Raw genomic sequence first — 27,065 nt, forward strand, 5'->3', positions numbered from 1 at the left:
GGTGGGCATTAGGAACAGGCGGGCTCCTCTTCTCTGTCTGAGTGTCTGGGCCGGGTACTAGATGGCGGCCCTGATTTAAGGGATAGGGAGTCCCTTTGTCTGTATTTGGGTGGAGTCTGATGTTGTAGTTACTCTATATGCATGGACATGTCTGTACTGTACATAGAGCGGCCCGATAGAGCAAAGTTTCCAGCGGTACATACAGTATGTATATTTAATATTTGTTTTTCAGCTTTGAATTTTTAGATTTTGTTTATACCTACAGAGTATTTTCAGTGGTGTGTGTATAATACAAGGAATAACAGGGTGCATCCTATTAAGTGTGAGTAGGGTCCTGCGAGTCGTTCTCACATTGCATGATGGCCTCTGTAGTCCTAGGGTGAGGTTCAGTACTCTGTAGCGATAAGCTCCTAAGCCTATGCCAAGCTACAACTCCCGGCAGCACGCGGGTAACCGTCCTCCTCCTCTCCTGGTGCTGGTTGGATAAATTGTTTGTACAGGGAGGCACTTTTGGCTTCAGGTGCTCCTGGAGCTGTGAAGTAGCTCTGTGTCAGTATTGTGCTGGGAGTGAGGAGACTGGGAGAGAGCAGAGATGTCTGCATACAGAGGACACAACAGCAAAGACAAAGACCCCTCAGACCACCATATAGGTGGTATGCCGGGTTATTCCAGCTGCCACTGAGGGGGTGACATTCAGTGATTTAGGGGAACCAAAAATATCTTATATCTCGCCCCCCCCCAACCTAAATATGTTGTGGACCCCTGTTCTAGTCTATTATATAAGTGCAGGCCACTGGCAGGACAAGGACCAAAAGAAAGTTCAGGACCCAGTGTAGCAAATTCTTAGGCCCATCTACTGCCCCCAAGCTGTAGGCCTCACCTGCCCCAATTATAATCCACAACATGTGCGACACCAAGGAGCTTGTGGGCCCAGGTCCTGCCACCCAGAATCCTCCCTGACACACTGTAACTGGGAGTAAAATACGATCACATGACATATCTGATAATTGTTATATACTATACGCTTATATCACCTGCATCTTCTGTAATGTCATTTTCCTATTTAATAAAACTATATAGAAAACAACTCCCCAGAAATGGTGCAAAATACTCAGATAGCTCATAAGTCAATAATACATAATAAAGTTCTAATCTGTATGTTTTGTTTTTCCAGCCAACGATCCGGCATCACCATGACTTCGATGCGGACCGAGATGCAAAGAAGCTGCACAAGGCGTGTAAAGGGATGGGTAGGTGTACAATGCAAACATACATTTCGCTGATACTGTGGGGTATATTTACTAAAGTGCGGGTTTATAGAAGTGGAGGTTTTGAACATAGCAACCAATCTGAATTGGGCTATTATCTTCTAGAAGATGCTAGATAAATGAGAAGTAGAATCTGATTGGTTGCTATGGGTAAGGAGAGGAGAGGCGGCTTGGACCCAGGCCCCCGCTGGGCCTCTCCAACAAGCTTGGGCCTGGGTAATACCCAGTAGTAGTACCCGCTCACCCCCCTCAGGGCAACCCTGCCTGCACTTTAGTAAATATACCCCCTGGAGAGCAAAATACAATGGTTCAAATGTATTAATAATTGTGATATGCCCGCAAAAATATCATATCGCCACAATAAGGAATTGTTTTTCGGGGGATATGTATCATGTTTTAGTTGCCGGGACATGGACTCGGATAAGATCCTGTCCCAGCGATGAACAAGTAGTAAAGTGAACACTTACGCAACCACTTGATTTCCAGGTTCGGACCTTGCCGAGCATGTGTAATACTCAGGGCCGCCGATAGCCACGCCGTGACCAGGTGACGGGGCGTGGCCTAATCGCAGGAGGTGTGGTCACGCCCCCTTAGAAAAAAAGAAAGAGCTGGGGAGGGGGGAGCTGTGTGCCCCTCAGTGTGATCGCCCCCCCCATAGGCATAGTAGACTGCTCCGGCTGCTGCTTCAGCAGTCTCGAGCAGTCTCCCAGTGCAGCCCAGCACACAGCAGCATGACGTATGAGGGAGGGGGATCGGAGCCAGACCCGGGCCCCCCTATGATGAACACAATCAAAGGCAAGATGGAAGGAGGAGGTAATTGGATACAGGGGTACTTAAACCCCCTCTAGGCAAAGCAGGATATCCATTCCTGAAGAAGGTTTAACTACCGAAATGCGTTGTACGGGCATCCTGATGCTAGAAGCACAGAGGACAAGCTGCAGGAGGATTTTCCATTTGGTCTGACAAAACTTTTTGCGATGGTTCCTAGCTGGAAGGCCCGGGAGCTCATTGCTTTAGATAAGCTAGCCCACCGCAACACCTATATTCGGAGAGAAAGATATGGAGTATATGGTTTCTCCTTACAATCTTGCCTTTGGTTGTGTCCATCATTGTATATGCACTTTATATACACACCTCTTTTTATGTGTTTTTTATGTTTTATGTCCACAAATTTGTGGGGTTTTTTAACTAGTGGAATAAATATTTGTCCATTTTTACCAATACACCTTGAGAGATATGTGTATGAAGTTTATTGAAGTACACATGCAGGTATAACTTAGCGCCGTTCACTATACAGAATTTTGATGTATGCAATCAGAGCCGTAACTAGACTTTTTGGTACCCTGTGCCAGAAAGAGCATTGGCGCCCCTCTCATTTTTCAAAGGGACATAATGCCACCAAAAAAGGGGAATGGTCTTATGGGAAAGAGATAGGGTTGGCCAGGAGATGCTGGGGATGAAATAAGAGGAAGCTACAAGTGAGAATGATAATAAACAGAAATATGACAGGCCCAAACAGCACCCCCTGACCTGTGGTGCCCTGTGCGATGGCACCGGCCGCACTACCCTAGCTACGGCCCTGTATGCAATCATCTTGGCACCACCCTTTATGGTCCTGCGAATTGTGGCATTATGCCATGGGGGAATGGGGACTAATGACTAGAAGCACCCATCCGCATCCAACACAGTTATCAGCTGCATCACCCTTCCCGGAACTGCACTGTAGATATGAGCTACAACTGAGTGTTGCTCTTCAGCCCTGATTGCTGTTTTCAGCAGCTGTTTATGGTGTGTGCAGTGCGGCATTGGTTCCTTGCAGTGCAGTGCTGCCACCTACCAAGTATAGCTGGTACTGTATATACCTTTCAGAAACATGGAAATTAGTTTATTCTGAAATAAAAAAAAAAGTTAATAAACTACTTTTTTTTCTGTATAACAGTAAACTTTATTTTAGCTAGACATATCGGTATGTCCTAGCTGCAAACACACCTTTTTTTCCTTTAACCTACTCCCTGATGAGTCGAATATTAAATACTAAGTAAGTATAAGTACAGTGAACCAAAAGTTCCAAACTGAAATTTAATTTTAGCTTCTTCCAAGAGCATCCCACCATTTACTGTTGTCTGTCTTTTTCCATAGGGACCAATGAACAGGCAATCATTGAAATTCTGGCAAACAGGTCTTCTGACCAGCGGCAAGAAGTGAAGAAAAAGTTCAAGACACTGTATGGAAAGGTGCGTGTACAGTACTGGCCTCATCTACTGGTTGTTCTTCAACTGACATCTAGCAGGGAGTTATCATATATTAAAGTGCAAATGGCTTTTTACACACAGAAGAGGCAGAATCGATATCGTGAGCTGAATCAATATTCATAACAATGCAACATACGCTTCATTGGGAAATAAAGCTGATGACTCGCGGCAGCCAAACCCTGACACTGAGCCCAAGCTCGTACCGGCAGGAGACTAGTCAGAAGTCCCAAAATAGACGTGGGTGGCCTACACAGAAATGGGCATGGTGTGGGTATAATATGCTTGAAGTGTGTTCTTGAATATCCAAATAGAAAACGTTGACAGGTAGGCAGCAGGATCACCGTTCTTTTTGCCCACACGGATAGATGGCCAAAATGGACATGTATTTGCCTATTGGTGATTGCATACCTTGCAACTATCACGGTTTATCTCATCAGCGGCAAACACAGGATTTGCAAGGGGGGGGGTTCTCTCTTTCTCTCTCTCTCTCTATATATATTGTTGCAAGATCACGTTAAGGAGTGCTGTTTTGGGGGTTAATTGGCCACGGCAGCTTTCCTCCTATGCTATAGCCATCTCAGGAAAACAGAAGATAATACTTTATAATTTAAACATGAAAAAAAACAATTCTTGAATAATAATCATATACATTTATATTTATCAAGTTTATTTTGTATACATATTTTGATGAATCTGCATCTGTAAGCTAGAGACTGGCAATCCGGGAGCAGGCCCATGAGTGACCCACAATGCCAGCTCACACATGTGTCAGGAACGTTACCACCAGGTCCCGATGCAAAGCCCAGCCAGCTGCGCTACGTACCTCTGGTCTCTGGTTCATGGAGCTGAGTGGCCATCTGTCATCTTCGTGGCAATGCTCCAGGTGCTGGGCGCAGATCTCTCCTTCTCAGGTCTCTTCTAAGCTGGCTGGCGTTTCTCGTACAGTGTGAAGTCATCCTCCTATACTACCAGCAGGGTCTTCGGTTCATGGGCGTGGCCATCTTGCTTTAGCCACATGATTCAGGGTCCTCCAGTCAGATCAGGTTCTCAGGTCAGCTGGAAGTCAGTCGCCAATCAGCAACAGGCACTGCATATATAAACTCTTCATGGACGCTCATTCAGTGCCTGTACAACATCTCTTCAAGTCTAAGTATTTGGCTCCCGTTTCTTCTGAGTATTTGGATTTTCTACGCATTGCTCTTTGATTATACAACGCATCTCGGTGTACTACACCAAGAGTTACGACGCACCTTTGTGTACTTAACGCAACCATTTCAAGCCAGTATCATTGCACAGTCTATCTGGATACTCCACACTATCATTGACCAAGGCTCTCCATCTCGTTTAGCTGGGTATACCCCAGTGTTTATGACCCAGGATTCCTTCTCCTGTCTAACTGAGGATTATTCAGTGTCATCTGACTAGTGTTCTGCTTGTTGCTGAGTTCCTGCATCGGTACCACCACCTTCTGATCATAGTCTCTCAGGATTGGTGTGCAAAAGCCATTCTCTCTATCTGGACTTTAGTTTAGCTTCTACAACTCATCTTTCCAATCAGTCCTGTGTAACTCAATAAAGCCTCGTATTCTTTATCATCAAGTTTTGCAATCATTGTATACATCTATGAGGAAGAGCCAGCAGAGCCTGGTCCATCACACGAGGCCAGTTCCCATAGAATTCTGACAGTTTGTACAGGCCTGATGAATCCTGAACAGGATCAGGCTTCCGGGGCTCAAGCCTTGCATAACCTTGCGGCTCGACTAGAGCCACAGGAGAATACACAAGCACGAGTGCTTCAATGCTTACAGGAACTTTCAGTTCATCTAGATCTTTTCCAAGTTGCCGCACCATCTACAGTGACCATTCTATCAGTCACCCAAACAGGTACTATAAGGTCCACTGAGTCTCAGTTGCGCCTTCCAACCCCACGTCGCTTCGATGGTAACCCCAAGAATTGCCATGGGTTCCTTAACCAGTGTGAAGTGCACTTTGAACTCCTCCCACAGAACTTTCCTTCCCCCAGAGCTAAAGTAGCATATATTATTTCTCTTTTGTCAGAAACAGCATTAGATTGGGTATCTCCACTGTGGGAGAGGAATGACTCGCTGATTTCTAACTACCAAAATTTAATTCAGTCAAGATGATTTTCGATGAACCGGGTAGGTCGGTCGCAGCCTCAGTTGACATTCTTCATCTGAAACAAGGGTCTTGTCCTGTGGGGCAGTATGTTGTCCAGTTCCAGACAGTAGCGGTCGAGTTACAGTGGAATGACAAAGCCTTGAAAGCCGCCTAATGGAATGGCCACTGAGCTAGGCTCAAGGACGAATTAGTCACACGGGATCTACCAGACAAATTAGAAGATTTGATATCTCTTAGTATCAAAATTGATCTCTGAATGTGAGAACGTGGTATTGAAAAGAACCGTGGTGATCATCTCAGAAATCGTCCATTACCTCAGTCCCGCACTACTACCTTCATCAATGATGAACCAATGCAAGTGAATCATTCCAAATTAATGGAAGAAGAAAAACTCAAGGCTATTTAGGACTGGGTGTTACCCACCTCATTGAAAGCAATTCAAAGATTCCTGGGCTTTGCAAATTATTACAGAAAGTTTATCAAGTCTTTTTTCACCACTGTGGCACCCATCACGGCTATGACCTGGAAGGGAGCCAATCCTGCTGAATGGACTCCAGGGGCTCTTTCAGCTTTTTGTGTGCTCAAGCCAGCCTTCTCCTCTGCACCCATTCTCCTACAACCTGACCTTGAAAAGTCATTCATCCTGGAGGTAGATGCATCGATTCACGGAGTGGGGGCAGTCTTGTCTCAGACGTATTTGGATGGGAAGCTCGTATCCTCTGTTGTTTTTTTTTCCCATAGATTCTCTCCTGCCAAGAAAATGTACTCCATCGGAGATCAAGAACTATTGTTCATCAAGTTGACCCTAGAAGAATGGAGATATTTGTTGAAAGGCGTGAAACATACAATAACCATTTATACTGACCATAAGAGCCTCTTATACCTAAAATCAGCCCATTGATTAATTCCTTGCCAGGCTCACTGTGCACTCTTTTTTCCCATTTTGACTTTGTTTTAAAATATCGCCCAGGATCTTTAAATGTCAAAGCCGATGACCTTTCCAGGTCCATGTTGGAAAATGATGAACAAATCTCCATGCAGGAGTACCCTATTGTCAAACCTCTGGCCTTTTGAGACCACGGATGTGTCTTTTAGTCCTCCTTGGGGATAACTTTTGTTGCTCCAGAATTACGGAACAAGTTACTATCTTGGGCTCATGATTCTCGTTTTTCCGGCCACTCTTGTGTTCGTAAAACATACTCCTTTCTACAACTAAATTATTGGTGGCCTTCCATGAAAGTTGATGTGCAAGAATTTATACGATCCTGTTCTAAATGTCTGCAACATAAAACTTCATGATGGTCTCCTGCAGGGTTGCTCCATCCCCTATCGATTCCAGTCAGACCATGGTCACATCTGTCGATGGACTTTATTACCGATCTACTAGAGTCTAAAAGATATACTGTCATCTGGGTGGTAGTGGATCATTTTACTAAAATGGTCTGCCATGTCTACCTATAGCTCCCACTTTGGCACGGATATTCATTCAGTAAATTTTTTGTTTGCACGGACTGCCTGAAGAGATTGTGTCAAATCGTAGAATCTAGTTCATGACCCGGTTCTGGAAAGCTTTGTGTTCGGCTATGCAGATTAAATTGCACTTTTCTTCTGCTTACCACCCACAGTCGAATGGTCAAATTGAGAGGGTGAATCAAGATCTAGAAACATTCCTCAGGATTTCTTTATCCTCTTCTCAAGATGACTGGGCAGACTTGTTACTATGGGCAGAGTTCACTCACAACTTCCACTATCATTCATCTTCGGAAGTGAGTCCTTTCTTTGCCAACTATGGGTTACATCCACGCATTCCTGAGTTCCAGTCTTCACCTATAGTGGAGGTTCCCGCTGCCAGTTCTGCTTTACAACATTTTGCGCAAATTCGGAGACAAGTTCATCTGTCCCTTAAAAAGGCTTCACATAATTATAAAGTCTTCGCAGACAGGAAATGCTCTGCTGTGCCTAAGTTTATCCCAGGCGATCGTGTGTGGCTCTCTACGAAGAACTTGAGACTCAAGGTGCCTACCATGAAATTCGCTCCTCGGTTCATTGGCCCATTTCGGATCGAGCAGGTCATTAATCCTGTGGCATGTAAATTACATCCTCCTCCTAATCTCTGAATTCCTAACACGTTTCATCTCTCTTTGCTCAAACCATTAATACTTAATCGTTTTCATACCAAGATTTCCATGACTACACCTGTGCAGACTTCCCGAGGAGTGGAGTTTGAGATTGTGAAGATTTTAGATTCCCATGGGTAACAAGGTCAATTGCAGTATCTCGTGGATTGGAAGGGGTATGGTCCTGCAGAGAGGTCCTGGATCAAAGCGGCAGATGTACATGCTTCTAGACTGGTGCACAACTTCCATTTGAGATTTCCACAGAAGCCTAAGGGGCATTTGGAGGCCACCCATTAAAGGGGGGGTACTGTCAGGAATGTTACCACCAGGTCCCGATGCAAAGCCCAGCCAGCTGCGCTATGTACCTCTGGTATCTGGTTCATGGAGCTGAGTGGCCATCTGTCATCTTCGTGGCAATGCTCCAGGTGTTTTGTGCAGATCTCTCCTTCTCAGGTCTCTTTTACGCTGGCTGGCATGTCTCATACAGTGTGAAGTCATCCGCCTATACTACCAGCGGGGTCTTCGGTTCATGGGTGTGGCCATCTTGCTTTAGCCACATGATTCAGGATCCTCCAGTCAGATCAGGTTCTCAGGTCAGCTGGGAGTCAGTCGCCAATCAGCAACAGGCACTGCGTATATAAACTCTTCATGGACGCTCATTCAGTGCCTGTACAAGGTCTCTTCAAGTCTAAGTATTTGGCTCCTGTTTCTTCGGAGTATTTGGATTTTCTATGCATTGCTCTTTGATTATACAACGCATCTCGGTGTATTACACCAGGAGTTACGATGCACCTTTTGTGTACTTAAGTTCACGCAACCATTTTAAGCCAGTATCATCGCACAGTCTATCTGGATACTCCACAGTATCATTGACCAAGGATCTCCATCTTGTCTAGCTGGGTATACCCCAGTGTTTATGACCCAGGGTTCCTTCTCCTGTCTAACTCAGGTTTATTCAGTGTCATCTGACTAGTGTTCTGCTTTTTGCTGAGTTCGTGCATTGGTACCAGTCTTTCTACTCCATTTACAGTTCCACCTTCTGATCATAGTCTCTCAGGATTGGTGTGCAAAAGCCATTCTCTCTATCTGGACTTTAGTTTAGCTTCTACGACTCGTCATTCCAATCAGTCCTGTGTAACTCAATAAAGCCTCGTATTCTTTATCATCAAGTTTTGCCATCATTGTATTCTTCTATGAGGAAGAGCTATCTGAAACCTCCTAAGTTTCTGCTGCCAGTTTCCCAGCCAGCAGAGTCTGGTCCATCGCAGGAGGCCAGTTCCCCTAGAGTTCTGCATTAATTTTACTGCTGCCAGTATGGCCAAAGGGCCGAGTATCACTCAACTATCGCAGCCATTTCCTTTTTTGGCAAATAGACCCCAAAAAATATTTTATGGTGATAGAAAATTGAGCTTTTAAGGGCTCATTCTCTTTGATAAATAGACCCCCATGTGACCCATAGCAATCAATCAGAATAAGGCTGGATAGGTTAGTGAAAGCAAGCCTCTTATTATGCATGTCTGCAGCTGTACTAGTAAAGTTATACGATGTGTGTACCCAGCGACGGTGCGATGCGAAGTAACGATACATCGCACACGCCGTACACACTGCACGATCCGGTGTATGATGTTGCAATATATTGTTACAGCTGCATGTAGCAGCATGGCGTCCTTCATTGCATCGTCCCATCTGCCGTGCAGATCAGCAAGTGGGACAATGCGATGAATGACCATCGGGAACGATGGATCGGGTGTGCACATTGCCCCATCCATATGATAAATCGCTCCGATCCGCAACGGATCAATATGTCATGCAATGGATCATATACATTATATTATAGCTTAAGTAATGCTTTATAACCCTTTGTGTTATGCCCTGCATTTACAATGTTTTTTGTTTACTTAGGACCTAGAGGGAGTATTAAAAAGTGAACTGAGCGGTAACTTTGAGAAGACCGCCATTGCCTTGCTTTACCGGCCTTGTGAGTTTGACGCCCAAGAGCTCAGAAAAGCCATGAAGGGAGCGGGAACCAATGAATCTCTGCTTATACAAATCCTATGTACAAGGGCCAACCAGGTATGGCATGAACAGGGCTGTCTGACAAATTATCTACTGCCTTAAAAATATGTCATAGCTTATTCAGTTAGTAAGGGCTTATTCGGACTTCACTGATGCATAATATTGATGAGAATGCTCCTGAATAGTGGCATCAATGGGGTCAATTCAATTAGGTGCTAGTCGGCTTGTGCGAGCCGTTTTCAGGGCAAACTCGCACTGCGAAGTTCAGGCCAAACTCGCATTTATTTTTCTTAGAGAAAACTCACTTTTTTTTATGCGCACCCCCCTGAGAGTGTGAAATGGGAGGGAAAATCTTTAGTTTAAGGTAAAAATGTCGGGACACAGTCCGGAACCCCTTCGACAGCCCCCCTGATTACTCTTTAGGCATTAAGAAGTTTTCAATTAGCTTAACTGGCCTAATAATTACACGTAAAAAAAATGGCCTCAAATTACCACCAAATCAACTTTTTCGTTAGTTTAGGCACCCCAAATCTAATTACAGTATTATTACTTTAAAAAAAAAAAGTTAATGTGACCTCAAATTACCACAAAATCACTTTAAATTTTTTTTTTTCATTTAATGTGTTTCAGATTAAACAAAAAAGAGTTTGCTTTTTTATATTTTTTTTAGAAAGCACAAATCAGCCATTTGACACCATTTAAAAACCTCCAGTACTTTCCTTATGCCCACTAACAACCTTCTGTATGATTCTGCTAACTAAATTGGCATTTTTTTGTTGGACCAGGATGGTTTCCCACTTTTTCATGCCCTTCTCGCATGCTATAGAAAAATTCGCACATCCTCCCCACCAATAGCGCAAGATGGCATATCTAATTGTATTGAGCGTATCTCGGGAGCGAGCATTTGTGCGAAGTGTGGGAGTTTCATGAAACAAACACGCACCTAATTGGATTGACCCCAATGTCTCCAGTGAATTTAAAATCTGCATCCTTAAAATGTTTACCTAAACTGCGTTCAGGCAAACGATGAGCTACACACATCCCCACCAACTTGAAACTAATTATAATATATTGGTTGCTATGCCCACCCACTCTTTGCATATCTACATGATGACAAAGGACCCTTTAAAGCAGACTTTCACCTATACACAGTGAAAGTGAACTTTCACCTTTACTGAAGAAGGTGCTTGCTGTCGCAAGCAAACTCCGAAAACTTTTAGTTTTGGAAGTCTGTCTAATATCAGGGGGTCCATTTGGGACCCCTGATGACAAATAGCCCTGTAACCTAAATATGAGGAAACTAGAGTTTCTGCATGGTTACCAGGCCATTTATCAGTTGATGAATAGGCCCCTCAGTGACGTCACTAGCTCCCAATGAATTTAAAGGTCACAAAATGGCCGCCCCCATTTTGCGCACATGACGGCCTCCACTTTAAAGGTGTTCTTAAAATGTTTGACTGACTTTACATTCTTTCGAAAAGGAAAGAGGAGACAGCTGGCTTTCTAGTTAGTACCCATCACCACAGAGAGGCAGCCATGTTGAATGATGAACTAATATTTGCCAGAATGCAGACAGCTAATTTCTTCATGAGCTCAGCTATCGTTCCAACAAGGACAAGGGCTTTGATAAAAGGTTAATACATTCCCCTTCTTTCTTCTAAAGAAGCAAAATACTGTATCTGAAGGCAGCCACACACCTTGCAATATCACAGGTGGGTTTTGTCAGAGCTATGTGCCTGCTGCAAAAACTAGGGGGATCACTGATAATAATGATCCTCACAAAACTCTGCAAAACTTAGACAGAAAATATATGCTGATGACTTTTTTCAGGGTGTGTGCGGCCATCTTCTGACTGCACTAAAGTTCTATAATACAGCCAAAAACTGGCCAAACACCTATATCAGGGCCGATATAGCCTGACTGAACAATAGTCCTAATGATAAGCGCTTAAGTTAAACAGCGGGATTGGCCACTATGAGATCAGCTTAAATCATCGGTATCATCAACATTTCCAACTTTATTTATCTTTCAGCAAATACGAAACATAAAAGAGTCATACAAGAGACGTAAGTGCATTTAGAATTTTTCAACTTCATTAATATATACGTTCATTATAGTACGATGTGTTGGTTCACATTAATAGGTAAATATCTGTCCATTTTTCTCAGTGTTTGACAGAGATCTGGAGAAGGACGTGAGCAGTGAAATCAGTAGCAACTTCAAGAAGTTACTCATCTCTCTGCTACAGGTGAGTGGTGTCTGCACTAAGCCCCTGCTTTATGAAATCTGCAGACTTAAAGAAGAGTCACTATAGTCTACTCTGCACCACTTGTGTTTGATTCACCAGGTCCAGGTATAGGTCGCATTTCAAAAAACTTGCTTATCGCTGTAAAAGAGTAATTTATGAACGTGCAAAACATTTACCTTCCTCACTGAAATATATGCTGTCAGACGCCACTTAGATGCTCGTATTCGTAAAAAGCCACTCCCTCACATAAAATAGCTGCACTCCTTGGTGTAATAAATACACTCAAACACACAAATGTGACACAGTAAATAAAAACTTTCATTTTTTTATTAAATATTTTTATTGGAAATGGAGCAAATAGACATACGCATAGTTTCATTGAAGATTTAGGGCTACATTTACTAAGCGGCGGTTTTGGAGTCATTTGGAAACCGCCGTCAATTGACAGCATTTACTAAAGGTCGGTTTTGATGTGTAAACTGTTGATCCTCGGCGGTTTCGAAATGAGAATCCGCCACAGCGTGTTCTATTTCATGGCAGTTTCTATTGAAATCACGGTGTTTTAGATGGCATTCAATTGTGATTCACAGGGGCGTTTCTAGAGAGGAGGGGGCCCGTGTGCAGTCTCCGACACGGGCCCCCTCCTCTCCGCCAGGCGCCCGGCAGCGCACTGAGCTGTGTGCGGCCAGCGCCGGAGTTATAGACTCTGAGCACTAGAGTGTGCCCAGAGTCTATAATTAATGCACAGGTCACCGGGAAAATGGCCGCGGTGGCCATTTTCCCTGTACTGCGCATGTGCAAACAACAGGAAAATGGCCACCACGGCCATTTTCCCGTCGTTTTACAGTGCCGGACCCCGTGCCGACGTGGGACTCTGGAGAGCTAAGTAATACTATGGCTGCAGGGTGTGTGGTGCGGGGCCCCCCTGGACCCAGGAGCCCGTGTTCCCACACCCATTATATGGTGATTCATTTCCTGGGGCTTTTCAATTGATGTGTGGAAACCAATTAACATTAGCACAAAATGCATAAATAGACTATCCACTTCCACTTTGAGGTTTGTGAGGAGATTCAGAGGAGAGACAGTTTTTTTAACTATTAAAATATTTTTTCAAAAATGTTCCCAAAATTGTAAATTTTTTTAATCAAGTGTTTTTATTGTTTTTCTTGTACAAAAAATAGAAATTGTCCGAATATGTAACGTATTTGTTCAAAGAAAGAGTGACATGTTCCTTCAATGTCAAGATCTTGGCAATTTGGTTCTGCCTCTCTCTCTCAATAAAAATTCTGCTTTAAATATAGCAGCTACATCGTCCAGAGATTAGTAAGATTCCACTGTCCTTATACAGAACAATTTCTAGTATTCCCCACAGTTTAGTCATAATACCTCAAATAGCTGTGGCTTAGACTGACCCATGTGTCATTGCTTTTCTTAAGGGCCACGGACAATACGCAAAGCTGAATGTATGATCTTAGTGATTTACTGTAAATAGAATGGGAGTTTTTTCTGTCCTGGCAGTGGCTGGCACTAAAATTACAACGGACTCGCTGATCTCTCATACAGTTTCACACACCTGCAATATAAAGTGACTTCAGGCAGTATACAGTACCAGAGAACCATACACAGTGGGCAGAATGCAAAATCATAGAACTGTAGTGTATACCCTGACACTGGACACTATATAGTATCACAGAACTGTAGTGTATACCCTGACACTGGACACTATATAGTATCACAGAACTGTATACCCTGGCACTGGACACTATATAGTATCACAGAACTGTATACCCTGACACTGGAGACTATATAGTAGGGGCGTGCACCGGCCACTTTTCGTGTTTTGTGTTTGGATCTGGATCTTTCTTCGTGTTTTGGATCTGGATTGGTTTTGCCAAAACCACCCTTCGGTGTTTTGGGTTCTGGGTTTTGTGTTTTGGATCTGTATTTTTTTTTTAAAAAGCATAAAAACAGCTAAAATCACAGAATGTGTTGATTTTTCTACTCCTATGCTATTATTAACCTCAAAAACCTTAATTTCCACTCATTTCCAGTTTATTCTGAACACCTCACAATAGTGTTTTTATGTCCAAAAGGTTGCACCGAGGTAGATGGATGACTATGCTAAGCGACACGAGTGGGCGGCACAAACACGTGGCCCATCTAGGAGTGACACTGCAGTGGCAGACAGGATGGCAGTATGAAAAACTAGGCCCCAAACAGTGTATAATGCAAAGAAAAAAAAGAGGTGCAAGATGGAATTGTCCTTGGGCCCTCCCACCCACCCACCCTTATGTTGTATAAACAGGACATGCACACTTTAACAAACCAATCATTTCAGCACCAGAGTCTGCCACACGACTGTGGCTGAAATGATTGGTTCGTTTGGGCCCCCACAAAACAATCTGGCAATTAATCTGGCCCTGCACAAACTGGCTCTACGGAGGCAAGATGTCGTCCTCATCCTCCTCATTCACCGATTCCTCACCCTCTTCAGTGTTGTGTACATCCTCATCCTCACAGAGTATTAATTCATCCCCGCTGGAATCCACCACCACAGGTCCCTCTGTACGTTCTGGAGGCTGGTCTCCCTGGAAAAGTTGATAATTCATTTTTATGAACATCATCTTCTCCACATTTTGTGGAAGCAACCTCCTACGCCTTTTGCTGACAAGGTTCCCGGCTGCACTAAACACTCTTTCGGAGTGCACACTGGAGGGGGGCAACTCAGGTAAAATAGAGCCAGTTTGTACAGGGGCCTCCAAATTGCCTCTTTTTCCTGCCAGTACATGTACGGACTGTCTGACATGCCTATTTGGATGCTGTCACCGATGTAATCCTTTAACAGACAGACGCACGCTTGTCGCTGCTGCATTCAGAATGCAGGTGCGGCTACAGCCCACACATTTCACAAAGACAGGAAAAAAAAGAAGAATTTTTTTATTGTTTGTGGAGCGCACTTTGAGGGTTACACCACCCTTTAACAGACAGACGCACGCTTGTCGCTGCTGCTTTGAGGATGCAGGTGGAATCTAGACGGGATTTGGAACCGGGGACACACTACCTCCATCAATTGTCTAAATCCCACTGCACTAATGGCGGATACCGGACGCACGTCTAACACCAACATAGCAGTCAAGGCCTCAGTTATACGTTTTGCTTCAGGATGACTGCTGTCGTACTTCATCCTCCTCGCTAAGGACTGTTGGAGGGTTCGTTGTTTAGTAAAAGTAGTGGTGTTCCTACTTCCTCTCTGGGATGATGAACAACTCCCAGCAGCAGCAACAGCACTAGGAGGAAGTGGTTCTTGATCTTTCCCTATTTTATTTTTATTGGAGACAGTTTGGTCCTCCATTTATGTTATATTGATATATACGTGCGGCTAAGGCGCACACAAACACAGAAAATATTTTTTTATTTTTGCTGGAGAGTAGTGCACTTTGTGGGTTACACCACCCTTTAAGAAATGAGCCAGCCGGCTCTTTACTTATGGAACACAGCGCACGCTTGGTGCTGCTCCTTTGTTGATGCACGTGCGGCTACAGTGCACACAATTCACAAACACAGAAAATATTTTTTTTATTTTGTTTGGAGTGCCCTTTGGGGGTTACAGCACTCTTTAGCGGTCAATCCAGCCGGCCCTTTATTTATGGGACACGGGCGCACGCTTGGCACTACTTTGTTGATGCACGTGCGGCTACTGCGCACACAATTCACAAACACAGAAAATATTTTTTTATTTTGTTTGGAGTGTACTTTGGGGGTTACAGCACCCTTTAACGGTCAAGCCAGCCGGCCCTTTACTTATGACACAGGCGCACGCTTGGCACTACTTTGTTGATGCACGTGCGGCTACTGCGCACACAATTCACAAACAGGAAAAAATATATTTTTTTATTTTGTTTGGAGTGCCCTTTGAAGGGTTACAGCACCCTTTAACGGACAAGCCAGCCGGCCTTTTACTTATGGGACAAAGGCGCACGCTTGGCGCTGCTCCTTTCGTTGATGGACGTGCAGCCACAGTGCACACAATTCACAAACACAGAAAAAAAATTCTATTTTGTTTGGAGTGCCCTTTGGGGGTTACAGCACCCGTTAGCGGTCAATCCAGCCGGCCCTTCAGCTGGCACTGGGCCCTATATAGTATCATAGAACTGTATACCCTGGCACTGGACACTATATAGTATCATAGAACTGTGTACCCTGGCACTGGGAACTATATAGTATCATAGAACTGTATACCCTGGCACTGGACACTATATAGTATCATACAAATGTATACCCTGGCACTGGACACTGTATAGTATCATAGAACTGTAACCCTGACACTGGACAGTATATAGTATCATAGAACTGTATTCCCTGGCACTGGACACTATATAGTATCATAGAACGGTAACACTGGCACAGGACACTATATATAGTATCATAGAACTTTATACCCTGACACTGGACACTATATAGTATCACAGAACTGTATACACTGGCACTGGACACTATTATATAGTATCATACCCTGTCACTGGACACTATATAGTATCATACCCTGACACTGGAGACTATATAGTATCATACCCTGGCACTGGACACTATATAGTATCACAGAACTGTATACCCTGACACTGGACACTATATAGTATCATAGAACTGTATACCCTGACACTGGAGACTATATAGTATCATAGAACTGTATACCCTGGCACTGGGCACTATATGGTATCATAGAACTGTATTCCCTGGCACTGGGCACTATATAGTATCATAGAACTGTTTACCCTGGCACTGGACACTATATAGTATCATACAAATGTATACCCTGTCACTGGACACTATATAGTATCATAGAACTGTATACCCTGGCACTGGACACTATATAGTATCATAGAACTGTATACCCTGGCACTGGGCACTATGTGGTCTATTTACTAAGCAGTGTTAGGAGACAGAGTGAAAAGTGATAAGGTGCCAGCTAATCAGCTCCTAACTGTCATCTCACAGGCTGTGTTTGAAAAATGACAGTTAGGAGCTGATTGGCTTGCACCTTATCACTTTCTTATCACTTTTCACTGTCTCCTAACACTGCTTAGTAAATAGACTCCTATATAGTATCATAGAACTCTATACCCTGACACTGGACACTATATAGTATCATAGAACTGTATACCCTGGCACTGGGCACTATATAGTATCATAGAACTATGTACCATGACACTAGACACTATAAGGTATCGTAGAACTGTATACCCTGGCACTGGGCACTATATAGTTTCATAGAACTGTATACCCTGGTACTGGGCCCAATATAGTATCATAGAACTGTATACCCTGGCACTGGACACTATATAGTATCATAGAACTGTATACCCTGGCACTGGGCCCTATATAGTATCATAGAACTATATACCCTGGCACTGGACACTATATAGTATCATAGAACTGTGTACCCTGGCACTGGGAACTATATAGTATCTCAGAACTATAACCCTGGCACTGGACACTATATAGTATCATAGAACTGTATACCCTGGCACTGGACACTATATAGTATCATAGAACTGTAACCCTGGCACTGGACACTATATAGTATCATAGAACTGTATACCCTGACACTGGACAGTATATAGTATCACAGAACTGTATACCCTGGCACTGGACAGTATATAGTATCACAGAACTGTATACCCTGGCCATACTTGCCTACTTTTGAAAACTGGTTTCAGGGAGACATAAGATTGTAGTAGAATGTGCCACGTGTAGCACGGCATTGAGGTGGGGGGGCCATCTCTGCCCAAAAGGGCATGTCTATCCACCTGGGGGGATACCCATCTACACCCCTATTGTATGGTATACAATACATGTATTGGTATCTACACTGGACTGCATATATTTATATACATATATATATATATATATATATATATATATATGTGTGTATATACAGTATGTAGTTGGCTTGACCTTATTGAATAGCAGCTTGCCGTACTGAAATATATATATATATATATATATATATATATATATATATAGCAGACAGGGACACTAGTACTGACAATGTGGGCTCACCTTTTCCATGCTCCAGTCCTGGTGCAAACCGTCCTCAGCTCACTCCGCACTGCAAACACAGTGGGGGGAAGCAGGCTGGTCCAACGCTGATCAAAAGCCCCACACTGGTGTCCAAGGGACATTGGATGAGCTTGGGCCGGCAGCCTGGGGGAGAAGAGGATACAGCTGCTGCCGCCAGTCAATGCCATTGGGCGTGTAGGCAATGCAGTCAGTGCGACTGCGTGATGGGTAGGCGACCACCGCTATCCACAACCCCGCGGTGGCCGGCCTATAGTATTAACGGGATGTAGTCAGGACTTCCTCGAGCCCTGGCCCCGCACCTGCTACATCCGGTCTCGCGCATGCGCAGTCCATATTTCAATGGGACAGTGGGGAAACCGGGGGATTCTCTGTACTTTCCAGGGCAGCGGGAGCTCCCACCTTAAAGCGGGAGGCTCCCGCTGAATTCGGGAGGGTAGGCAGGTATGACCCTGGCACTGGACACTATATAGTATCATAGAACTGTATACCCTGACACTGGACAGTATATAGTATCATAGAACTGTATACCCTGGCACTGGGCACTATATAGTATCATAGAACTATATACCCTGGCACTGGACACTATATAGTATCATAGAACTGTATACCCTGGTACTGGGCCCTATATAGTATCATAGAACTGTATACCCTGGCACTGGGCACTATATAGTTTCATAGTACTGTATACCCTGGCACTGGGCCCTATGTAGTATCATAGAACTATATACCCTGGCACTGGACACTATATAGTATCATAGAACTGTGTACCCTGGCACAGGGAACTATTAAGATCTACATTGGTTTACTGCTTCAACATATCTTACCACCTTGATAGCTTACTTAACTTAGGCTATAAAATCAATAAAGACACGGACACCAGAGCTTGGCTAAAAGGTCACAGCTTTTATTTATAGATTAATCAATCAACCTAACCAGGGTGGCCAAGAGACGCTGCAAACTCAGTTCTAGCTTTCAACCTTGATCAAATACTCGGAGGACGACTTAAACGTCCTCCCTCTAGACGTACTAACGATGTGAGAGTCTCACTTCCCTCTTGGGCCAATCCGAGGTGCTTCCGTACAGCCAGCACCTGGGTCCCCCCGTACAGAGAAGGACAAATTCGCCAGGGGCAACGAGGGTCAGTGCCCCCACAAAGTTGTCTTACGCCACCTAAAGCCACTGAGTTGCAGCGTACTCCCGCCGTGCTGTGCCTACCCTAAACAGGGAAAAGAAAGGTTATTATACACAACGTAACAAAATGGGTGGGATGGTGGGTTAAGAAGATCCACTACAAAGAGACTGGGCTGAGCTCTAGCAGCCCTTTAAATAGTCCCAACCTAACTCCTCCTTTCAACAAATCCCATAGGATAATCCAACCATCTGACATACTCACTTTTACCCAGCAACAAGGCTGTCATAAACACCAACACCCAGCAGAAAACCAGCAATCTTATCTATCCTCAATTCTATACAAATTTCGTCTTCCTTAAGATCTACATTGGTTTACTGCTTCAACATATCTTACCACCTTGATAGCTTACTTAACTTAGGCTATAAAATCAATAAAGACAAGGACACCAGAGCTTGGCTAAAAGGTCACAGCTTTTATTTATAGATTAATCAATCAACCTAACCAGGGTGGCCAAGAGACGCTGCAAACTCAGTTCTAGCTTTCAACCTTGATCAAATACTCGGAGGACGACTTAAACGTCCTCCCTCTAGACGTACTAACGATGTGAGAGTCTCACTTCCCTCTTGGGCCAATCCGAGGTGCTTCCGTACAGCCAGCACCTCGTACAGAGAAGGACAAATTCGCCAGGGGCAACGAGGGTCAGTGCCCCCACAAAGTTGTCTTACGCCACCTAAAGCCACTGAGTTGCAGCGTACTCCCGCCAAAGCCAGGCCCTAAGAGAGACTGGCCCGCCACCCAAAACGAAAAACTAGCCTTTCACAAACAAAGCTGTACCCAAAGCATTCAGATGCACACCATCATTCCGAAATAAAACTTCCCAAGCTCACCCACCAGAAAAACCATGACTAAATCCCACTCCATCGATGGACTAAACATGCCTTGTAAACGCGCCATTCACTTTCTTACGAGCCCTCTCCAATGCACCATGCTTATGCACCTCACTCCACTTCAAATGAGTCATCATTTCAGACCACACCATCGGAACAGTCAGCCATCGCAAACGCATCTCATCCAAAACTTCACGAAGCCTCTCAATTAACTCGACACTTTTCAACTGACCCACATCGTTGCCTCCAACATGCAACACTAAAAATTTTGGGATTCCCCACTCCGACACTGATGACACAATCAAAGTCAACACCGACTCAACGCGCAATCCTATCAAACCAATCCATCGAATACTAAAACCACTAGGCCATCAGGCCTGACTCTGGGCCAACACATGTTTTTCCGCCCAAAAGATATAAGAGTGGCCCACAAGCCACACCTGTCCATCCTCCTTTCCAAAATCTGTGGAAAAGAGAAAACCTTAACCATGAGAACCACACCAAACCCAAGACCAACAACACAACTTAATCAAACACATAGCAACTGACTAGCAGGGATGCATGTAAGTGGGGAAAACAGGAACCCGAGTGAAGAAGAAAAACTAAAAAACCTACCCGTGAACCAAATTGGGCCAGATCATGGCTAACGGGAGGAAAAATTAAAAAATCCCTTCACACCCCCAGTTGTTGAACGCTAGCCGTTCAACGATTGGCGGGTAAGCAACGTTTTCGGGTTAAAGCAAGGTGCGCATCTATAACTTCCCGCAACACACTTATTCCTAAAAGCAGCCGATTTCCAGCGCCCTACCTGCTGAATAAACTCTGCAGACGCCCCGTATAGAGCAGCGCAAGTAGCAGCACCAATACGAAATGAATGGGTACCATAATCTGAAGGATTTACCCTTGACTCCATTAAACCCGTCCTAAAGCCCCCTGTGAAGTGGTACTCAGTGAGGGGTGTGTGGTATGCATGCAGTAACCATTGAGGCGGGCGTAACATGTACTGTGAAGCTAAATGAACCGGACAAATAATCACGTCCCGATGCTGATTTAAGTAACCCACTTACCCCTTCCGGTTTGATCGTTTCAGAGAATCGAAGCTTGCAAGGCACAGCCGAATCTCTAAAAGCGATATCCTAACAAAAACCCAAAGGAACTAAATGCGTTATTGAAAGCTAACAACTCACTAACCCTGAAAAAGCTCCAAAAAATGTAGCTGCAAAAGCAAGGCGAAACGGAGAAGCCTAAACCTATCAGAATAAATCTTCCCCATAACTGTAACAAATCGGACAAAAGCTGCAATTCAAACCGGTACACGGGAGTAGCGCGAGGGTGCCCCCTTCACCCAACCCCTCCCAGCCTTCACTAGTACAAAAGACCTGGTGGGATAGTGAAAAACCTTTAGCCTGCAACAGAAGGAGACCCCCGCAAGAGCAGACCCAGTAGAAGCCCTGGATCTACCTTGTTGATATCTAACCCAAACAAAGGAAGAAATCAAATCTTCCGGCTACTAACCCTCCATCTCCAGAAGTGCACAATGTGTGTGCACCAAGTACGCCAAGCGTCCGAGTAAGCCCTGAAAGTAAATGGGGTGAGCGATTGCAACGCCAAACCCTCTAAGCTGGCCTGATGATCTGCCACACAAACGAGGGGCACACCAAACCAACGTCAGAAGCCGATGGGACAAGCGCTCGGAAGCATGCAAATTGAAAATGAGACAAAGCATCAGCAATCTCATTAAATATACCTGGTACGTGCCTAGCTCTAAATCTGATATTAGCCTTGAGGCAGCGCAAAACTAAATGTCAAAGCAAACGAAAACACAAAAGGTGAGGATGAACGCTGGTTGCTGCTGGCGTGAACCACATCCAGATTGTCGCACCAAAATATTACATGACAGTTGCTAAGTCGCGCGGACCAGAGTTCAACTGAAATGACATTTGAGAACAGTTCCAACAGCAGCAAGTTACTTGTCCAGCCCTCCTCGCGACAATCAAACGGCCACGGGGCAGCACACCCTACACCATTGAAAAAGATCCCAAAAACCGGACGACCCAGCCGCATCAGTAAAAAGTTGCAATATGCTGTTCGCCACAGGAGGTGATGACCAAATACGTTTGCCATTAAATTGTAACAAAAACCTGTTTCGATGTAGAAGATCCTCCTTTATCTCAGCCGACAGGCAACATGCTGATGCGGCCATGCCGACCCGGCTATGGCCCTCTCCAATTTTCTGAAAAATACTCTACCCATGGGAATGATCTGGCAAGCAAAATTAAGGAACCTAGAAGTGATTGAACTCTACGTAACCTAACTGAGTTTGCTGCTGAGCAAACTGCCATAAGTTCCAGCAATTTTTCTACTTTGTCACGCGGTAGCCTACAACAACCCGCCGCTGTATCTATCTCGATTCCTAAAAATGATAAGCAAAACACCAGACCCTCCATCTTCTCCTGAGCCCTAGGAACCCCATAAACTTGGAACAACGCCTGCGCAGAAAAAAGGAGATCAGAACAAACGTCACTATCTCCTGGACTTATGAAGAGAAAATCATCCAGATAGTGTGCTATGCCCGACTGACCTGTACCGGCATGAAGACCCCATTGAAGAAAGGAGCTGAATTTCTCGAAATAAGCCCAGGAAACCCGCTAATCCATAGGCAAACATTTATCTACAAAATAACCAGAATCCAACCGAAAACCCCTGAATTGCATGGCTTCGGGATGCATAGGCAACAAACGAAATGCAGCTTCTATGTCTAACTTCGCCATCAAAGCGCCATGAGCAAAAATGCGCTCTAAGCCTAAAGTATCATCGAAAGATTGATACACAACCCTGAACAACTCTCAGGTATGGCATCGTTTACGGAACAGCCCTGAGGATATAAGATGTTGTATAAAACGGAAATTACCTGGCACTTACAGGGACCACACCCACAGGGGATATATAGAGGTTATGCAAAGGAGGACAGGGAAAGAAACCCTCCATCCTCCCCTTCAAAACCTCCGCACCCACTTTATCCCTCAACTCCCCCGGAAAATCCCTGGCGGAGCGAAAGTTCTGTGATGCCTAAATACCAACGGCCCTATTATAGGTAAACGAAAACCATATGAAAAAACCTTCTAACAAAACAAAGCATCTTCCCTACATGGATATAACCTTACCCATCTAGTAAGAGAAGCCAAACATATTAGATATCTAGCTTTGACCAATTCCCTTGTGGCCTATGCCCGCCATACCTCTACGTCCTTAAACCCAAACGGAATGACGAGAGCACCGTCATGTTTCTTCCTAAATTGAGAGTCATATTCGCGCCACGCCAAATCGCGAGACCGGACGAACATGCACAGCATCATAAATAAAAATCTGATAGTGTCTACATGCTCTTCCGCCCTGGTCTCTAAGTAACACGCCGCGAAATGAGCATGCCCTTAAACATGTGTTAAAGAAGCAAAAGGCATCCTACCAAAGCCCCCCGTCCTATTAGCCTTAGTGAAAACCTTTTTCATTACAACCGTGAGCGACCAAAGGTCCGCGAATGTTCCTCTACGAATCCTGCCTTTGACACTTTTACGCAAACCCCGGAGTACCGCAGTATTTGCACATTGGACTGTGACCGCACCTGCTTCCTGCGCCTTAGCCCCTGTCTCATCATCCTCCCTAGCACGCAACCTGACTTTTTAGCCAAAACGCCGCGCTACCATTCTAGCAATCTTACGGGGGCATGCAGGGGAACCAGAAGAGTGTAATAAGGATGAAGAAGAATCAGAAAAAGACATATCAGTTTCATAATCACCAGAACCGGATGGCCCAGGAACCGCCTCGCCAGCTTTACCTCTTGACGCCTCCCCTGTCTCGGTCACCGGGGTCGACTCGTCTTGACCTGGAACGTGCAACAAAGGACCAAACATACACCACTCCGGATAGACCGCTCACAACATCGGAACCTAAAACTGATGAAGACGGGTGAGGCACCGGCAACTTGGACAAAGTAGCAGTTACAGGTGGATGCGACAGGACCAAAACAGGAGGGGGAATGTGTGGGCCACGATTAGGAGATAACTGACTGGGCCTGTACATATACGGGGGGCAATGGCACTGTGTGTGGGATGGGAGGTGGAAGTGGTGGCTGAAGAGGTGGTGCGGCAGGGGGGGGGTAAAATTGCAGAGGAGGCAAGCAGAGGCAAAGAAATTGGGGTTGCTGCAAAGCTTAAGGATAGTATATGGAAGATGCCGCAAATTGTGACGCATAACGGGAGGTGGGAGGGGCTACTGCAGAGGAAGCTAAAATGAGAGGAGCTACGCCTGAGCTCCAGGATGCCTGACACCAAGAAGGGCTGGCCATGGTAATGGCCGTAGATGTAGTGAACACAGTTGCCTGACTACTCGCTGCAGTGTACCAAGGGGGCTGAAAAGGGAGCCTGTGACACAAAACTAAAAGGCACCCCAACACTATGCGTGGGGAGCCAATAGGCGGTGGTAAGTGCATGGGCACACCGCCGGGCACCTGACTGGCAGTGCCAGCAAAGTAGGGGGAGCTTCTACCTAAAATGGCCGCCGGCTGAAAGATGGCCGCCGGGCCCGCCGCATGAGCCAGACCGGAGGGACCACCTGTGAACAGCAATGCAAGGGATAAAATGCGGAGATTAAAACCCGGCACCCGCACCAGCATAGGGCCAAGTGAAGTTGCCGGCATGTGACTGATGAGAACTGAGGTAGAAGCAGGCGCCGGGTGGCGCGCATGAGCGGCCCCCGCGATGGAAGGGGAAATATGGTGGTGAACCGGAGGTGGCGCCTTGGCTGCGAACAGCGAAGCTGACGGAGGAGCGGCAGTGATAGCGGCGGGGGATGAGAAGGTAAGAGGCGCGAGGTTGGTACTGCGGGCAGGGGGGGACTGTTCTGGTGCCAAAATAATGGCATGGATTGGAGAAGGAGGGAGGGGTGAGGGGGAAGCCGGGCTTGCAGCAGGCCCGCTTGAAGAGGGAGAGTATGTCAGATGGTTGGATTATCCTATGGGATTTGTTGAAAGGAGGAGTTAGGTTGGGGCAGAGGCAGCGGCTGCTGGGGGATTGCCTGTGGGGATTGCCTGTGGAAATAGTGAATCCGTCCGGGGACGCCATGAGGAGGGCTGCCGATGAAATGGGCGTTGACACACGGGAGGGAGCCGCGCGCAGCGGGCATGAAAAATATGCAAACTGGATGGGAGGGGGAGCAGAGCGACGGGGCTGGGACCTGATGAAACTAACAGAGGGACAGCTGGCTAGCAGATGGGCTCACTGATGTAAAATAGGACAGATGAACATAGTACTATCAAATGCACCAAAATATACTCAGCTTTTAAGAAGATCCACTACAAAGAGACTGGGCTGAGCTCTAGCAGCCCTTTAAATAGTCCCAACCTAACTCCTCCTTTCAACAAATCCCATAGGATAATCCAACCATCTGACATACTCACTTTTACCCAGCAACAAGGCTGTCATAAACACCAACACCCAGCAGAAAACCAGCAATCTTATCTATCCTCAATTCTATACAAATTTCGTCTTCCTATAGTATCTCAGAACTGTATACCCTGACACTGGACACTATATAGTATCATAGAACTGTATACCCTGGCACTGGACACTATATAGTATCATAGAACTGTATACCCTGGCACAGGACAGTATATAGTATCATAGAACTGTATACCCTGACACTGGACAGTATATAGTATCATAGAACTGTATTCCCTGGCACTGGACACTATATAGTATCATAGAACTGTATACCCTGACACTGGACACTATATAGTATCATAGAACTGTATACCCTGGCACTGGACACTATATAGTTTCATAAAACGGTAACCCTGGCACTGGACACTATATATAGTATCATAGAACTGTATACCCTGACACTGGAGACTATATAGTATCATAGAACTGTATACCCTGGCACTGGACACTATATAGTATCATACAAATGTATACCCTGGCACTGGACACTATATAGTATCATAGAACTGTAACCCTGGCACTGGACACTATATAGTATCATAGAACTGTATACCCTGGCACTTGACACTATATAGTATCATAGAACTGTATACCCTGGCACTGGACACTATATAGTATCATAGAACTGTATACCCTGGCACTGGACACTATATAGTATCATAGAATGGTAACCCTGACACTGGACACTATATAGTATCATAGAACTGTATACCCTGGCACTGGACACTATATAGTATCATAGAACTGTATACCCTGGCACTGGACACTATATAGTATCATAGAACGGTAACCCTGGCACTGGACACTATATAGTATCATAGAACTGTATACCCTGGCCATGGACACTATATAGTATCATAGGGCCTGATTCAGAGCCGAACGCTCTGACCAGAGCGCTCGCTCTGAATCAGGGCCCTCCTCCATGAAAGTGGAGCGGCCACCTGGCTGCTCGCATAGCTGTGGGTGACCACCCACAGCATATGCGAGCGTCCATGATGATGGTCGCGATGGTCTTGACCATCGCAACCATCGGGCTTGCGACGGAGACCCTGCGGTAGGGTCTCGCTGCCGCAAGCCCTGGAGTGATTTTGGCTCTATCAGAGCCAAAATCACTCCCACTGACATCACTATTGATGTCAGTGGGGCCGGCTTCAGATGGTAGGCATTCCCATGGTAACGCCTCCGTCTGGCAGGCACGCCCCTGGCATGCCCACCAAAGGGGGAGTGCTGTCAATCAACATCAACAGCACGCCCCCTTTGGTGCGAGACCCGGACCGATGGAGAGCCCGTCGCTCGCCGAGTCTCACGCATGCGCACGACGGAGCTCCCTCCGTCGTGCGCATGCGCAGTGGGGGACCATCGACCTGCTTGCGAGCGTCCTGCGCTCGCAAGCGGGTCTGAATGACCCCCATAGAACGGTAACCCTGG

At 45.4% G+C, this 27,065-nt stretch overlaps 1 protein-coding gene across 1 annotated transcript in view; it reads left to right on the top strand.

Moving 5' to 3' along the window:
* The first annotated feature begins 359 nt into the window (after window positions 1-359).
* The window catches only part of ANXA13 (annexin A13), a 69,383-nt gene continuing 42,677 nt past the window's right edge, over window positions 360-27,065 (top strand). Inside the window, exons 1-6 of the mRNA XM_088453130.1 lie at window positions 360-379; window positions 1,147-1,250; window positions 3,408-3,502; window positions 9,678-9,848; window positions 11,824-11,857; window positions 11,960-12,039. Of these exons, the coding sequence (XP_088309256.1) occupies window positions 360-379; window positions 1,147-1,250; window positions 3,408-3,502; window positions 9,678-9,848; window positions 11,824-11,857; window positions 11,960-12,039 (504 nt within the window). The remainder of the gene's footprint in view (window positions 380-1,146; window positions 1,251-3,407; window positions 3,503-9,677; window positions 9,849-11,823; window positions 11,858-11,959; window positions 12,040-27,065) is intronic.

The sequence above is a fragment of the Taudactylus pleione genome, unplaced genomic scaffold, assembly GCF_031769625.1.
Source record: "Taudactylus pleione unplaced genomic scaffold, aTauple2 ptg000571l, whole genome shotgun sequence".
Taxonomy (NCBI): domain Eukaryota; kingdom Metazoa; phylum Chordata; class Amphibia; order Anura; family Myobatrachidae; genus Taudactylus; species Taudactylus pleione.